General features: G+C 46.1%; 1 protein-coding gene and 2 long non-coding RNA genes across 14 annotated transcripts in view; 1 reads left to right on the top strand and 2 right to left on the bottom strand.

Moving 5' to 3' along the window:
* Window positions 1-16,499, top strand: part of LOC309619969 — a 94,870-nt gene extending 78,371 nt beyond the window's left edge. For 4 of the 6 annotated variants that reach the window (XR_014239310.1, XR_014239311.1, XR_014239314.1 and 1 more), the window contains 3 exons: window positions 3,439-3,549; window positions 4,033-4,087; window positions 14,530-16,499. This is a non-coding gene — a long non-coding RNA (uncharacterized lncRNA). The remainder of the gene's footprint in view (window positions 1-3,438; window positions 3,550-4,032; window positions 4,088-14,529) is intronic. The other 2 variants (XR_014239313.1, XR_014239312.1) reach the window with 2 other exon arrangements.
* LOC309620018 overlaps window positions 1-17,452 on the bottom strand; it is an 878,206-nt gene that overhangs the window by 493,256 nt on the left and 367,498 nt on the right. The window lies entirely within an intron of this gene.
* NHS (NHS actin remodeling regulator) overlaps window positions 1-17,452 on the bottom strand; it is a 345,055-nt gene that overhangs the window by 77,656 nt on the left and 249,947 nt on the right. Inside the window, exon 1 of one of the 7 annotated variants that reach the window (XM_082375463.1) lies at window positions 11,505-14,523. The exons of 5 other annotated variants lie outside the window; for them this stretch is intronic. In XM_082375463.1, the coding sequence (XP_082231589.1) occupies window positions 11,505-11,556 (52 nt within the window). In that variant the 5' untranslated portion in view covers window positions 11,557-14,523. Of the gene's footprint in view, window positions 1-10,527; window positions 10,899-11,504; window positions 14,524-17,452 lie in introns of those variants that run through there. One more of the 7 variants, XM_082375462.1, reaches the window with a different exon arrangement.

Here is a 17,452-nt window from a genome sequence, read left to right as displayed (position 1 = left end):
CTGCCAAGGCAGTTACTTTGATCCTGAATAGGAGACTCCAGATCACAGGGGATGTGGAGTTCTTTTTAGGCAGCTGGCATGAGCTTAGCACAGAGGCCTCCCGGAGCAGGACTGCTTTGCTGCCTCCTGGGAGGTTCATCATCAAAACTTCCTGCCCTGACCCACACTGTGACTCTCTCCATTTGTGCTCCTGGCTGGAGCTACCAGGTAACCGACATCGGAGTCTATTAGTGCTTCATTTGGCTCAGAGTTCCTTCTGGAGGAGTTGGCATCTAGAAACTGGTTAGCAATAAGTGAGCCCTGAGGTGATAACAATTAAGGCCTGAAAGGTAGGCAGAACTGGTCTGTGGTCTGTGTGGGTGGTCCCCAGGAAGTCCCTTAGCGTCTCTAGGATTTAGGTTTCTCTCAGGCTGGAAGCGATCACAGATAGTTTTTAGGGCTCCGTTTTACCCCTTTCTTGTCCTTAGTGCTTACCAAATGTCTATGTGTACATCTACATTTTCAGCTTCCTCTGTAGTCAGACTGAGGCCAAATGACAGAGTGTCAGCTACTAGCCAGTGGGACACAGGCAGAATTAATGTACACCACTTCAAGGCTTGGTCCTTATAAAACCTCCCAGGAGCCTTGCTTCTCTCTTTTCCTCCACTGCTTGGGAACTACACATTCTAGGCTTACATCAGACTTTGTGTGAGGAAGAAATAGAACTATTATTGTATTAAAGCACTGAGCTTTGTTGCTTTATCTGTTAGCATAGCATAGTGTAGCCTATCCTGACTAATACATTTTCTTTTATTCTGCCTATTCATTCATTCATCCAGTCATTAATTCACTCACTCGTACTTTCAGATGTCATTCATTCACTTGATATTAATTAAGTGCCTACTACATGGCTAGACACTAGTACTTTAGCATGAATAAACCTTGGGTTCTTCCCCTGGAGAAGAGGTGGATATCTAGGTGAGGAGATGGAGATGGAGATGGGAGCAGAGACAATAATAATACAGTGTGGTAAGTGTGTACAGGGTGCATAACATTGTGTTATGTGCAGAGAAATAGATATTCAGAGGCCTTTACCTTTAGAAAACTTCAACTATACTCTTTCTAGTTTCATTCTTTATCCTTTTTTCTAGACAGTGCTCACCCCTGCATACTGTGCCAGTTCTAAAAAAAAAAAAATACAAACTGCATTTACCACCACTCTCTCCTTCCTACCAGCCCATCATTCCAAATACATCTTCCTGAAGTGCCATTTCTATAGGTCATGCCCCCGTCTGAAAATCATTCAGGGGTCTTTCTTTCATTGCCCACATAAGGTCCAAACTCCTTAATTTGGCATTGATCCAGTTCTGAGCTATCTTTCTAACATGATTTTCCTCTTCTCCTTCAACCAGATTGGCATAATCAATGTCCAACAACCCACACCATTGGTGATCCCACTCCCATGTCTTTTCTCACACCACTGTTTGTTTCCTCAGAACTCCCCTCCTTGTCTGCCTAAGTCCCTTCTTCTCTTCAGAGTCCCACCTCAAGTGATATCTTTGGTCTTTCTGTCTACCCCAGTCTATAGTATTAATATATTCAGCAACTTAGATGAAATGGACAGTTCCTTGGAAAAAAACTAGCAAGGGACAGAGAAAAGAGAAATAGTCCTGTATGTCCTAAAGAAATTGAATTCTTAATCAAAACCTTTCCCACAAAGGAAATTCCAGGCCCAGATGGCTTCACCAGTGAATTCCATAAAACATTTTAGGAAGAAATAATCCGATTTACAAAAATTCTTTCAGAAGATAGAGCAGAACGTTTCCCAGTACATTGTATGAAGCTTGTATAACCTTGATACCAAAACCTGATGAAAGACACTTCCAAAAAAATCTATAGCTAACATCATATTTAATGGTTAAACATTGGCTGCCTTCTCTAAGATTGGGAAGAAATCAAAACATCTACTTTCACCAGTATAATAAGACACAAAGATACGAAGGGAAGTAGCAAATACTGTCATCATCAGCAAAATGATTGTGTAGGTTTAAAACCCTATGAAATCTACAAAAACTGCTAGAACTAAAAGAGTAAAATTAGAAAAGTCACTGGATATACGGTCAATATATTAAAAAATCAATTGTATTTCTCTCTCTATATATATACTAGTAATTAAAACTTGGAGAATTAAATAAAAAGGAATACCATTTACAATATTATCAAATATATAAGTCTAACAAAAGATTGCGTGTCCTCTACCCTAAAAACTGCAAAACATTCCTAAGAGAAATTGTAGAAGGCCTATGTGATCAAAAGCTATACTATATTCAGGGATTAGAAGACACAACATTGTTAAAGATGTCTATTCTCCCCAGATTCATCTATCGATTCAAATCAATGGCCAATCAAAATCCCAGCATTTTTTAAAGAAATTGACAGGCTGATTCTGAGATGTATGTGAAAATGCATAGGTTCTAGAATAGCTAAAATAATCTTGAAAGAGAAGAACAAATTGGGAGGATTTATGCTACCCGATTTCAAGACTTAGTATAAATCTACAGAGGTCAAGACAGGGTGGTTTTGGCAAGAGAGCAGACATATAGATCAATGGGGCAGAACAAAGGGTCCGGAAATAGACCCACACACATACAGTTGATTGATTTTTTGAAAAAGGCGTTAAATCAATTCAATGGGGGAAAAGAAAGGTTTTTCTTTTTTTGTTTGTTTGTTTTACAAATGGTTCTGGAACAACTGAATATACATATGGGAAAAAAATTAATTTTGACCCCTACTTCACTCCATACACAAGAAGTAATTACATAAAGATCACAGACCTAAACACAAAAGCTAGAACTATAAAATCTCTGGAACAGAACGCATGACAAAATCTTCATGAACTTAAGGGAAGCAGATTTCTCTGACAGGGTTCAAAGGGACTAGCCACACAAGAGAATACTGATGAACTGGACTTTGTCAAAATTTTAAAAATGTCTGCTCAGCAAAAGAATACCATTTAGAAATAAATTGGCAAGGCACAGGCTGGGAATAAATATTTGCAATCCATATATTTGACAAAGAACTTTCATTCAGAGTATATAAAGAGCTACTACAAATCAATAATAAAAAAACAAAGAGCCCAATTAAAAATGAGGAAAAGGCATAATGACATTTCAGAAGAGAAGACAGATATATGAATGTCTAGTAAGCTCATGAGAAGATATTCAACATTATTTGTCAGCAGAGAAATTCAAATTAAAACCACAATGAGATACCATTTCATATCCACTGTAATGACTACTGACGTACCAAGTGTTAGCGGGGATACAGAGCAACTCTATAGAGCTCTGATACATTGCTGGTGGGAGTGTAAAATGGTACAACCATTTTGGAAGAATCTCTGCCAGTTTCTTGTAAAACTAAACATACACTTAACCTATGACTAAGCATTTTCCCTCCTAGGTATTTACCCAAGAGAAATGAAAATGTAAATCTACAAAAAGACTTGTACAAAAGTATTCTTAGCAGCTTTATTCATGATGGCCCCAAACTGGATACAGCTCAACTAAATAGGTAAACTGTGGTGTATTCTTACAATGGATTATTGCTCAGCAGTAAAAAGGAATGAACTACTGATACATAAAACAATATGAGTAAATTTCAAAAAGTATTATGCTGAATGAAAGAGGCCAGATATTTTTTTAAAATCATACTGTATGATTCAATTTATATGTAGTGCTTGAACGGGCAAATCTAATCTATGTGACAGAAATCATAATAATGGTTGACAAAGTGGGTGGAAGATTGGAAAGGGGTACTAAAATTTGGGGGGTGATGGAAATGTACTATATATTATTTTGGGAGGTGGTTGCACAAACGTTTATGTCAGAGCTCATTGAACTCAGCACTTAAAATGTGTACACAACTTAATTGTATGTTAAACTATATCTCAATTTTAAAATTACCCCTTCCGCCACCCCAAAAAACCATGTTGGGTGCTACTGTAATGTACTGTTATTATTTTCATATGCAGTTATCCATCTTAAACTTTCTTAGATCCCTCGGCAGGACCCGCACGATACTTGGGACTCCATATTTGTCGAATCAATGAGTGAGTAATAATCAGACAGTGTAAAAGAGAAACAAAAGGTAAAGGAAAACTAGAATATGACACCATACATAATTCCACTGTTTCCATTTTTCCGGGAGTCAACACCATTGCAAACGCAGGTCCCTATCTCCCAACACATAACAATAACCCAACGTCTAAGACACCTTGCTTTTATTTACAATAAAAGAGGCAAGCAAATAAGAGAAAGCTTTTGTCTCCTACCTCCTTTTGAGGTAACACCACATAATTATTACTCTGTTTCTTAACTCTAGTGCGATAGACCAAAAGACATCTGATGAATCACCTTTTCATTCATAAAGCCCTGCTTATATCTTTCATCGCTTTTATCCTCCTAGAATAATAGCAGAGAAACAGTACTTGACGGGCCTACATTATCAGACGCTATTGGAAAGGTCTAGATAAGAGTGCTGAACCACCTATTAGTATTCTGCATGCAAACCCTTCTCCATAACCCAGAGTCATCCGTATCCTGGCAACCGTCAGAATTTCATTCTCATTGAATTGCTAGATCTTTATCAAAATATAATTATAGCCTTAATTTGAAAGATAAATTTTGATTGCCAGTGCCATGCCCAAAGGAAGAAATAATCAGGTGGGAGAGCGCTTAGGCACAATTGTTAACCATATAATCAATGGCATGAATCACCCATCCCCTAAAAAACATAACTTTGGGGGAAGTTGTGAGGGGTAGAGCAAGGAGGGGAAGAAATCATTGAGGCACCAGACATACATTACATTATGTTTGCTCATTTTCTCATATTGTTGCTTAAGTACTTGTCATCTCTTCCCAACTGGAAGAGTTTGGGGAAGGCCCATGCTGTGTGTCCTGCTTCTGTGTGTGCTCACAGTGGCCCAGTCCGTAGCAGGAAGTAACCTGGTCTCCAAGCCTCCTATCTTGGGTCAGGTTTCCTGGAAGCAGACTTTGAGATAGACATTGGTGTGTGGGAAGCTTAGTAGCAAATGCTCTTCAGGTCAAGACCTATGGAGGGAATTAAGCAGGACTGGGGCAGAGAGAGAAGTTGGGCTGTGATACAGTCACAACAAAGGATCAGCCAGCCCCATGGGGGAGCTCTGGAGCTGGGATAGCTCTGCGGAATTGTCCTGAATTGAGGCAGCGTGACCAGTCATTGGATGTGCGCTGACCTGGGAAGGGCTGTGACCTTGGGCAAGGTGGCTCTCTTCAAGGACAATTCCCAAAGAGGGACTTGGCTGTGAGGCGTCAGCCACCAGTGCCCAGCTCTGACGAATGAGTGCTTGGGGAACAAGTGCTTGAGTCCTGATGAGGAAGGGGGATATAGGTGGTGCATCAAAGTAGCCACTGCACCCCCATTGGCTGTAGTGACTCAAGGGCCTGGGGAAGATGATCCGAAATGGAACCCTGACAGATTGAACCCACTAGCCCATTTGTACAGGAGAGCAGCTCTCCATCCTGTTGTGCATGCTAAGTCACCTCAGAATGTGTGACTTGCTGGGAAAGAGGAGGTGGAGATCAGAAATAGTCTTGTCCCCTGATCCAATTGGCATGCTCCTGACTTGAGGGTGGGTACTGATACTTTTTAAAAAAATCAATACCTCTGAGACACAGTCTGCGAGGGGCAAGAGAACAGAAGTCACACGCTTCAGTTCCCTTTCCTTTTGGGCAGTCACATCTGCAGCCTCACTGCTTTCATGGTCATAAGTGGTTCATTAGTTTGGGGATGGAGAAAGAAGCAGGCATATGTAACTGTCTTTCTCCATTGGAGTAAAAGTAATAGATGTATTTAACCTACATTTTAATGTACAATCAACTTCTCCTGAGACCTTTGGGAATGCTCAAATCTGTAAATACAGAAGCTTCAGAGTTCACCACTGTGGTAGGTAGTCTGTTTCCACCCCTCCTGGTATTCACGCCCTTGGTTAATTCCCTGCCCTGGAGTCTGGGCTGGTCCTGTGACTTGTGTCATCCTGTTGGTAAAACAAGTCACAGGCCCAGCCTTGAGACGGCCTGGAAGCTTCTGCCTTTGCGCTCTTGGGGACCCTAAGCCACTAAGTAAGAAGTCCAGCTACCCTGCTGGCAAGGCCACTTGGACAGGCCCTGAGACTACTACACAGAAAGAGACAGAAGCACAGCCAACCCAGCATCCCAGCGGAGCCTAGCCCCCAGGTGACGACATACCAACTGACTGGCCACCGGCTAAGACTATCAGAAGAACTGCCCAGTGAGCGTGTCCAACACTGCAGAATCTTGGACCAACCGATTGGCTGTTGTTTCTTAAGCCATTAAGTTTTGGGGTGGATTCTTACACAACAATAGATAGACAAAACAACCCCAACTAGCAATTACCTCAAGAGTCAAATGGCTATGCTGGCCTCGCCCCACCCCTATCAAGTCAACTGCCTTTTAAGGTTGGACTGAAAAGTCCTTCCTCATTTGATGGCAGCTTTTCACAAGGAAACAAACATTTTTATTACTTCATAATAGTTACCGCCTACCCAGTGATGAATAGACCAAAAAATTTTTAAGGAAAAAAAAAAATCCTCACTAGGCTGTCGGAGCCGGAGGTCAGGGATTGGGCTCTCTCACAAGCTATGTAGCTTAATCCTGTGTATCATTTTCATATGCTGGGGGCTCAAATTCATGCCTCAGTAAATTTACAAATGGCTCCCTGTCATGGACCTCCAAGGTCATTCACTAAGAGAAGAAACTCAGAATATTAAATCCTGAGATTCAGGGTCTGTGTTGATTGGACACGCTAGAGAGGGCTGGACACGGAGCCCACCAGGTCAGAGATGGAGTGTAGCAAGATGATCCAGGGCTGGATTCTGGAGCCAGATCACCTGGGATCAAATCCCAGATCTGTCACTTGTTAGCTGTAAAACCCTGGGCAAGTTACTTAACTTCTCTGTGCCTCAGCATCCTTATCTATAAAGTTGGGATAATAATAGTCCCTCACTCGCAAGGTTATTGTGAGGATTAAATGAGTTAATAATATATGTACAGGGCATAGACCAGTGCCTGGCTCTTCTGAGCCTAACTCTTAAGTGGTTCTACAGTAAAAAAACAAACACCAACAAAAAACTCACATGGACCTTAAGTAATACAAATACCCGTTTTTAGTGACTATACAAGATGAAGGCTATCTAGGGACTATATCAGCTTTCTGAAACTATATCCTATATAACTGTTTTCATAAGAGGGCAGAGTGAACAGAGCATGGCAGAAGGAGCACTGAGCCAAGAGATGGAGACCTACATTCTAATTGCAGCCCTGCCATAAACTAGCTGTGTCACATTGGGCAAGTGATCTATAACATGGGGGGTAATACAATGACCTTGCCTAAAGAGGCTAGACCAGATGGTCCCTCTAGGAACCTTTTATGTCTCAATACCTTTCCAAATCCTGAGACAGGAAAGGGCAAGTGGAATTACCGCCGCTTTAAAGATGGAGATATGTATTTGGCCACGTGACTTGCCCAGAGCCAAATCCAATCCCAAAGTAGAGCAAAAAAAAGGGGCATCTTCCATGCCAGAGAGCTTATTGCTGCGGCACAGACTACATTTCCCAGCTTCCCTTGCAGTTTGATGTGGCCATGTGATTGAGTTCTGGCCAGTGGAATGTGGGTGGTGATGAGGTGTGCTACTTCCAGTCCTCCATGCTGTGCTCTCTTTCCCCTTCTGCTGGCTAGATGAAAAGGAACCCAGAAGGGACTCCAAGGCCCTAGGGGATAGCAGAGCTGCAAGAGGGCATGAGACCAGGTTCCTTGTCATCACAAGCCAAAAGTTGATTAGGCTTTATATGATTAAAAAAAAAACTGCATTGTGTTAACATCCTGAGATCTGGGACTTACTTGTTACAGTATTCCCTAATCCATACACTCAGTGTGAGTCTCTAGTTAATTGCTGATTCAGGTTCTGAGCTTCAAGAGGAAGCAGCCTTTTTCTGTTTAAGTGCAAGAGATCACTGACATCTTATTTGTACAGGAAGAGCCAAGACAATGAAGTCTTCAGGAAATCTGAATCGCAACTCATGGCCCTCCCATGGGCTCTTCTCAGGGTGCCAAAGAGTTAGCTACTGTTCCACTGGGCCTTTTGGCTACATTGAATCAGCAGTAATCTTGCATCTTGTGTAGGGAACACAGAGATGAGGGACATTTTAAAGATAAACCAGCAAATATTCTCAAGCCTCTAATAGAAGACTAATCAGGAATGATTAGACGATTTATCAGAGGTGCTCTGTTTCCCGGTCTCTTCCTTCTCCCAAAGCAAACTCTATCTTAATATTGTCCCGATGATTATATTTCTGACCTACCTACAGAAAATAAAGGTAAAATTTTAAGATCAAAATTCACTTTGAAACGGAGGAGAGAATCACCCAGTAGGTTCCATCTTGAATAGGGAACTGATGGTGATAATTTACACCTTCCCTCCTAAATTCCCATACTCTTTAGTTTATTTCTTTCACGGTTAAAAAGTTAGGCATTTACATTTTTTCAGCCGTTACCAATGCATTTTTGCAAAAAAAAAAAAAAATTCTCATCATTCAACCAGATCAAGAACAGATGGGTCCTTTTTTCTTCAAGCTGGACTTTGCCATCTTTGCTGCCAAAGAAAAGGCGAACATGGGGGAAATTAAGGCTTTTGAAAATAAATAACGGGAAAGCCCTGGCAGGCTCAAGGGATCCAGAACCCACAGGAGGAGATCTGAGCTTCCCACCATCCGCTAGGATCACAGAAGTCCTCAGTCCCTTCCTGTCTCCCTTCCATGTGGTACCTTCCCCATCAGCTGGGGGCAGTCCCCTTCAGACAGACTGGGTACCTCTCAATTACCAAGAAGAGATTCCTCACTCAATTGTCCAGGGATTTCCATCTGGAAAAGAAAGAGCGGCACCTCAGCTACTATCTGCACCCAGGAAGCTGGCATGATTTAAGCACCACCTGGACCCTTTGGTCCCTCTGTATTCTAGGCCAAACTCCTTTGGGGGGAGTGGCCTGCTGGCCCCTAGGCACAGAGGAGGAAGCCCCACATATGGCTAGGCAGAACTCAGAGGGAATGTAAAGCTGCAGCAGATACCCATGGCTGGGGGCTGGGGAAGGGTCTCTGTCTGGACTCCCATCCCCCAATCTTGCAGCCCAGTTGCTTAGGACCTCACATAGGGATGGATGATGGGCTGCTGCTCTCTCACACAGACCAGCTTCCTAGCGTCCCCACCCTGTCCTGAGACTGGTGGCTGAACTGCTCTGAAGGATGTGTGGACCTGGTCACAGGCTGTCTGGGGGCCCAGTGTGGCTCACCCTCACGCAGCTGGGAAGGGAGACCCCATCCTTGTAATAGTGGGGTCAAGCTAAGCTGCATCTCCAGCCACAGGGTATTTTTAGATGCTGTTATCTTTGTCTTGCTCACAAGCAGCTGTGAAAAACAAACTGGTGACCAGGAGGCACGAAACTATAAAATAAAAACCTCATAAAGCAAGAGCTCCCAAACTCAAGAGCAGAGCACACTATGGCTAAAACACTGCGCACCATCATGGCGGGCCTGCTTAATCTTCCCCTGAGGGGGCACCAGGTGCGGCTTTGCTCTTTTACTGTCCACCCATTCCGGGCCTGGCAGGCCCTGGGCAGGTCCAGCTTTGGCCCACCGGCCGGCAGGGCTAGTCAGCCAGCAGACCTACTCAAGCCCACAGACGGTGACCCAGGTGGACAGGTGTGCCAAGGGAGCAGGCTTGATGGGGTTAACACTGCCACAAAAGGAAAAGCTCCAGCTCTCTCGCCTCTCTTTTCCAGCTCATCCTTAATAGTCCATTTGCCTTACAGCATCACAGCCAGCTCCATGACAGTGAAACCCCTGCACAGGCAGAATGTCACCCAACACCAAGTGGCAGGGCAGGAAAACAGGATGGGGCACCAAGAGGTATCCCCAACTTCTCCCTAGCCCTCAGAGCTCTTGGAAGGCCGAGCCTTAGGGTGCCCTCCCACTTAACAGTGCCTTCGAGTCCCTGTCGCCACCAGACCAGGCAACCCCTGCAGCCCCCTCCACCCAGCTAGTAAAGGCCCAGGCAGCCGTGTGGAAGAGTGCTGCCCCTCCCCAAAAGCCGGGCTGGGGGGTGGGGAGGAGGCGGCAAACTTCAAAACTGCAGCTGCAATATGCTTTAAAAAAAAAAAAAAAAGACCCCTGAAAGCCAGAGAGGCTCCCCTCCTCCCCTGGAGCTATGTGCGGTCCACCTTGACCGCCCGCTCATCCTCCCTCTGCTCTGCCAAGGGAACCCGGCTCTCAGACCTCGGCCGGGGTTATTTCCTCTGAGGCTAGCGCGCGGCGGGGCTGTGTCTTTTGCTTCCTCCGTTCCCTAAGTTCACCCACCACCCAGAGGTGTGAAAATTTAGTTAAAAATGATGTCACCTACCCCTACCCCCTGCCCACCACGCTGGTCCCATCTTAAACACACCCGCGTGGCCTGGGCTGTGAGTCGCAGAGCATCCCGGGGGGTTGCGGTGGGGCGCCGCGCCGAGGCTAGCCTCCCCGGGTGCCCGCTCAGGCTCGGGCTCGGCCCTGGGAAGCCCGCCGGCGCATCGTTCCCCCGCTGCAGAAATCCTACCGCCCGTGCGCCCTGGGCGCGCCGCCGGGCCCCGCGCCGGCTCCCCGGGAATGCGGCCGTCAGGTGAGGTAGGCATGCGTGCCGGCTCCGCAGCGAAGCAGCAGCTGGCTGGGGCGCTGGGCTCGCGATCTGCCTCTTCTCCCTCTCCCCGCAAAGGAGAGGCCTCTCGGGGGCTTTTCAGCGCCTCGTTGCGTTAGGACCGCATTCCCCCTTCGTTTTCCTTTTTATCTTAGTTTCTGCTTCAGATGCAAAAAGGGAGATCGCAGGAGTCCATGCCCAGCTCCAGCCAAACTCGGTCCACAGGCTGAGAGAGAATTATGAATGGATGCTGCCTTCTGATGAGGAAGTCGACTGGGGAGGTCTCTGCGCACGGCGCACTCCATCAAAGCCAGGGCATTGGCCCCTCCACTGCTTCAATGCTGCAGGCAGAGACACCTAATTGACCACTGGGAAATCAGGTGCCGGAAGACCTGGGCGGGACGTAGCCCCCGGGCCACGCTGGGATCGAGCGCCTTGCCTGTGTAGACAGCTTCGATTTACAGCCCAGTGAATGGAGGGGACTGCGGCAGCCAAACCTCCCGGGCAGCAGGCACGGCTGCACCAACGCTCTGCAGACAGCCGCCCAGCTCTGTGAGCATCTCCTGGCTCCACTGGGCTAAAGGGAACCTGCTAAAAATAATCCGTCCCCTGCTGCCAGCCGCAGTGAGCTGCAGGACTCAGACCCCAGCCCCAAACTCGGTGGCGCGCGGGAGCCGGCCACAACGCGGGCCCTGTGCACTGAGACAAGCGGGGGGCTGCGGAGGATCCCGGATCCGGATTTCTGGTACCTGTGCGTTTCCTTCTCCGGTAGCGCGACCGCTTGTGCTGCGCGTTACCCATGCCCAGAGTGGCGGCGGGCTCGGCACATCACCATCAGGCTGGACCGACCGCGGCTGCTCAGCACCGCACCCCCGTGGCTCCCTTCTCACCTCCCGGCTCCCTGGTCTCTGGCCAACAGCAGAGGAATCAGAGACGCCGATCGTGCCAACTCCTCCAGCCGGGGCAAGAGGGAGGATAGAGACCGGCGTGGAGCATGTGCCCACGCGCCTAACAGGATTAGAGCGGCCCGAATATTGTAACATTGCGTCCCCTCCCCCTAGTCATCTCCGAAACCTCGCAGCCTAGACACAAGTCACCCTGCCCAGGCTTAAAAACACTGCAAAGACAGTGCCTTCCCAGCGACGTGCTAATCTCCAGGGAAGGGTAATTAAACCAACTCAGGATGAACCAGGGTTAAAAGCCACGGCAGTGTGTGCCCATGCCTTAGGCTGGCAGGTTCTATATATAACCACCACATGCAGAAGACAGAAAGCCATTTAGGGCCACGTAAAACACAATACTTATGGGATATATCCTAATATATAACAAGGGAAAAACCAGTGAATGAAATTATCCAAAATGTGCCTTGTGGGAGGCAGTTTTTGGTAATTTGTCTTGATGCCTTGGAAACCCATTTAGGGAAAACTTGACTATTTTTTGACCAGGCTACCTATTTTCAAATAGGGAGATTTATGCCCTGGGCAGATTTGCATGCCAGAGCAGTGCTGCGTCCACGAGGCCCCTGACTCTTCCATAATTCACAAATTGTGGTGAAACACTCGACTTGCCAAGGTCACAAGAAATCACAGGGTTTGCGCAAGCACTGGTAGAGAGTATTTCCTAATTGGCATTACTATGAATTATGACTGTGGTCACATAAGTACCACATGCAACCCAAGTTAGTCTGGGTTGGCTGCTCTCCTCTGACCCCACTCACACCAACCTCCTCGGAGGGCTGCCAGCCTCCAGCAGAGACTGGAGAATGTGGCTGGAGTCCCCCCTGGAAGATAGAGCGTGCCTAGGTCAGGAGGGATGAAGTGGGAGGAGGTGGCACTGTCAGTCCCCCAGTGAGGCTGAGAAGAGTCATGAACCCCAAAGTTTAAGGGGTGGGTAGGCAAAGGAAAAGAGCCCACCAGAGACAGGAGTCAGAGACACAGCAGACCAGGAGGGTGGGAGGGCCCCCTCTTAGAAACCGAGGGACCAAAGGGTTTCATGAAGGCGGCATGATCAAGAATGCCAGACGTCACTGAGGTGTCAGTGGGGGCAGTACCCACCGCTCCTTAGTCTCCAGGAGGCCTAGTGGAGTGGCCACGGGGGGTGTGGGGTGGGCGGGGAGGCCAGTCAGAGCTGCTGAAAAGAACAGGGAAGTCTTTCCCTTAGACTTGCTCATCAAAGGACCAGCAGCACCCGGGAGCCTGTTAAGGTGCGCAGAGAGCTCTGGGACAGACTCCACTAGAGCATGGGGAGCCCCGCCACGTGTGGACTCAAACCGCTCAGGCCCTGAAATGAGAGTTTATGTTCGGACAAGCAAAATGGCCACCCTCTACAGCGATCCCTGGCAAGATCATGGGGAGCTGGTGGCCAAATTACTAATCACACATCCCAAGGAGATGAACCGTGTTGCTCCGGGTTTTCAGGGCTGCTCTATCAAGGGAGAGCCTTGGCAGTGAGGCCTGCAGAACTCATATTAAGTGATGAAAATGGCCATCCATGTCTTCCCCTTCGCACTGATCTTTACAATAATGACGTTGTTGTTAACAGTGGTGATGAAAATAATGATATAACTAGATTACTTACATCTGGATAAGGTTTTAGCAAGTCCTGTGGTATAGAGAAAAAAAAAAAAGAGAAAAAAAAACCCCAAAGCAACCCTGGACTTTGGTCCCGGAAAGACCTGTGTTGAATCCTAGCTCCTCCACTCTTAGCAGTATGGCCTTTGGAAAATCATTTGACTTCCCTGAACCTTGGTTTCCTCACTTGTAAAATGCAAACAGGAATGCCTAATTTATAGGGTTGTTAGGAAGAGGAAATAAAATAATAGAGACAAAGCACCATGATGGTGCCTGGCACATAATAAAAGCCCAGTGAAGGTAGTTCCTTCCTTGAGACCTTCCCGCACATGCTCATATTGTAGTTTTTCTGAGTTCCCTACCCCCTTTATAAGGTGGTTAGGGTCCCTGAGGCTTCCTATGGCTTGAGGGTCCAAAAAGAAGTACTTATTGAACATCGCTTAGATGCCAGCTACTGTGCTGGGTTCTGGCGGGGACAGAGCAGACTCTGGGCCCTGCTGGAGCTGGCATTCTAAGGGCGGAGTTTACATCCCAGCCCATGTGGGTGTCCTGCTTGTTTTTTCTGTAAGCCAAGGGTACCAGGTCTCAGGAGGAAAAGAACTGCAAATGTGTCCTCCCTTTAGGACAGTGATGATCTAGAGCAGGGGTCAGCAAACTCCTTCTGTAAAGGGCCAGATAATAAATATTTCAGGCTCTGAAAGCCATGCGGTCTCTGCTGCCATGACTCCATTCTGCTGTTATAGCTCAAAAGGCATAAATGAATGGATGTGACTGTGTTCCAATAAAATTTTATGCACAGAACAGACGGGGGGTGGGAGTTGGCCTGAGGGCCCTAGTTTGCCAGCCTCTGATCCTTCAGTGTGACTCAGGACAGGACTATTCCCTTTAACTGGTATTACCAGGAAGTGTATAAGTCTCCATAGGTGATTTTCCATACAATTCAAGTTTATCCTACCAAGAGCAGTTTACTGAAGCTCCTTGTTGTGTCAGAGCATATTTTATACTTTCCCCGGAAGAGACTGGCTAGTTAGTTGTTCAGCAAACTGTCTCTGTCTTTCTCCTCCAGCCAGCCTCCCTCGCACTCAAGTGCAGCCATGCAACTGTGTGCTAGCCAGTGGGATGTGGGAAAGGGCTGTGTGCCTCCAGGTCTGGCCCAGAAAAGCTCCTGCCCGTTCCTACACACACTCCCTTCTCTCCCCCGCAGGAGGAACACAGAGGCTCTACAGGGTGGAGAAACCCCAAGATGGAAGGCGCCTGGGTACCAAATGACTGCATGCCGACCTGCATTAGACTGCAGTGTGAGAAAGAAGCCACTGAAATGTTGGGGGGTTGATTACCAGAATTAGCCTACCTTGAGCAATTCACTTTCCTATCTCTTTAATCAGATGATACAAAACACAATTTAATGCTTTGCTGATTACTTAGGGTCTTTATTAAGAAGGCTTATTATTGGTCTCTATGGCAACACATTTCAAAGACTCCTTTTTGGATTTCCAAGCTCTTTCCCTGATGTTTAGTCCCCACTATCATTCCTCTCTCACCCTTCTTCTAGGTCCTTCCCCATAGTTTGAATCCACGGTGGGCTGAGGAAAACAGACACCATGGCTGGGTAACATCTGCCCATCGAAGAAGAGTTACTAGTGGTCTGAGCAAGAACCTAAGTGAGAAAGTGCGTGGGCTTGCTGACAACTATTTGCAGCCTTGGGAAGCTCCTTCCACTTACTTTCAGGCTTAGTGCTGTGTTCCAGAGAGCTGAAGTTAATGCATCTCTGAAAAGAGTGGGGCATTTTGGCATTGTCTAGCCTACAAATTTTCAAAGCTTTAATTCTCCTACTAGTCATCTTGGGGGGAATCTACAATAAAGGTTCTAATTCTGTCCCTTGACATTCATGGGCTATTCAACTTTCAAAATACTGTCACTTCCTGATTTTCTACACATAGAGGATACCCATCATATGCCCCAAATCTGTTTTAAACTCGCCTTTCCTGCTTAATTATTTTGTTGACACCTATCTTATAGGAGCTGGAAGAATCGACTGGAAAAGGCTAAAAAATTTTATTCCTGTTCCAGAGGTGGTATATTATCTTTATATCTTGGGACAATTTACCAGGAAACCCAGCTGTGCTTTAGACCTGGTCTTTGGATTATTCTGATAGGTGGGGATGCTGTCCCTTCCCAGCATGAGGTGGGCAGCAGGAGACACATTGGTGGGGCAGATCAAGGGGAGAGATTTGGGGAGAGGCCTACAGACTCCACATACCCTGACAGTCTGATTTCACTATTTTATTGAAAGAACCAAGATGACCGTATGTAAGTGATCCTTTTGGTCTGTTTCTTCATCTATAGAACAAGGAGGATGGAGATGATCTGGGAGGTTTTCACTAGGTCTCGCGCTGGAAGCCTATTGTTCTGTGAAACCTGGAACCAGCACCACCTTCTGAAATGATTCCTCATCATCAGTTCTTATTTCTTCTTGCCATTTCTGCTGATCATCCAGAACTGACCACCCTACACGTAAATTTCAGCATCTGCAAGGGCAGTAATATGTTCTGGGATCTGCCCAGCCTGGGTAACCTTTTTGCCCCAGGCTGACCTTGTTGGTGACCTTGGGGATCCCAATTCCAGCTCCACTCTCCACGATACACACCCTCTCCATATGTTTCCCTAAGGTGGCTTCCCCGCTTTACTCTCTTTGGCTCCAATGACAGAAACCCAGTTTGGCCGCCAAAGTTTATTTCCCTGGAGCAAGTTGGATGTCCCTGCACAGCTATGGCTGTGGCGGAGCGTTACTCCTCATCTCTCCTATTAGCAGCAGCACGTCGCTACCGCTGCCCCCGTCCACTGCTCACAGGAAACCCCGCGACTTCCACAAGAAATCACTGCTATAAAGTGGCTCACTCGTTCATAAGGAACTATGTGTTTATTCATATATACTTTATGTCATAACAAATGTAAATTAATTTCAGGGCCCAACTACCCAAGCTAGTATCTATATGGCTGCCTGTATAAAATTTCTCTCTCAAAATTCTCAAAACCATCTGGCATCAACTACTGTATTGTGACCTGTTAAAATAAGTAACAGCTGTGATAATCCCTCTCGATTTATGGCAAGCTATAAAGCTTTGCATATACTGACAATGCATATAAAATAATAAATAAAACCATTATCATTCTGTGCTGTCTTGATGGGAATTATGATGATTTAGCCAAAATGGAGCCCCATGGAATGCATCAGAGAAGCACAGGTTTTGCCCAGTCTGGCCTGCTTTAAGCCTCCAAAGACCAACCTCACTATTTAGAGCTCCTAGATGTTTGCAAACTTTATCCAATGTAGATGCATCCTTTCTGAGAGAACATCATTCCCATCATCATTTCAAAGCCTTCTTTTCTGATGGTGAGTTTCCAGAATTCCTCAGCATATCCAGACCATAAAGAAAACCAACCTATGCACAATGCAAAAATGCGAAATAATTTGTAGCACCGAAACCAAGAATCGTCTTGGAATTGTTACCTGTAAGCTTATGTCTACAAATACTGCCAAGATCCCAGGTTGAAAAATACTATATCACGGTCATCTCTCTAAAATATACAGTATGTGGAAAAAGAAAAACTGGTAGCTGGCAGAGAAAGCAACTGGGCAGCTTTGATTCTAAGTAGAAGTTACTACGTCCACTGCACATGAATTTCAAAAAATTAAGGGGATGGGGAAGGAAACTAGCATGAAGTGGCTCTTTACTATGTACTGGGTGTTATACCATAATCTCATTTAATCCTCACAACAGCCCTATGCCTTAGGTATTACTATTCCTGTTTTATGGTTGAGGAAATTGATGCTTAGAGAGGTTAAGTAACTTGTCCAAGGCCATCCGGCTAAAAGTTGGGGAGATGGAGTTTGAACTTGGATCTGTCTGATTCCAAGGCTCATGCTCTTTCCACCTCACCACACTGCCTTTTGGATAGCTGTTCACAATCTTTTAACACTATGACCCACGTGGTAGATAGTATTTACACGGATCACTCATTGTCATGGCCACGGGCAATTCCTACCCCTTCTGTCCCACTTACAAAGTCTATTTGACTGCAGGTGAGAGTTACCTTATTAGTGGAAGAACTCTAAATCCATTTT

The sequence above is a fragment of the Balaenoptera borealis genome (assembly GCF_965194805.1).
Source record: "Balaenoptera borealis genome assembly, chromosome: X".
Lineage (NCBI taxonomy): Eukaryota > Metazoa > Chordata > Mammalia > Artiodactyla > Balaenopteridae > Balaenoptera > Balaenoptera borealis.
This window is presented reverse-complemented; position numbering and strand designations above follow the sequence as displayed.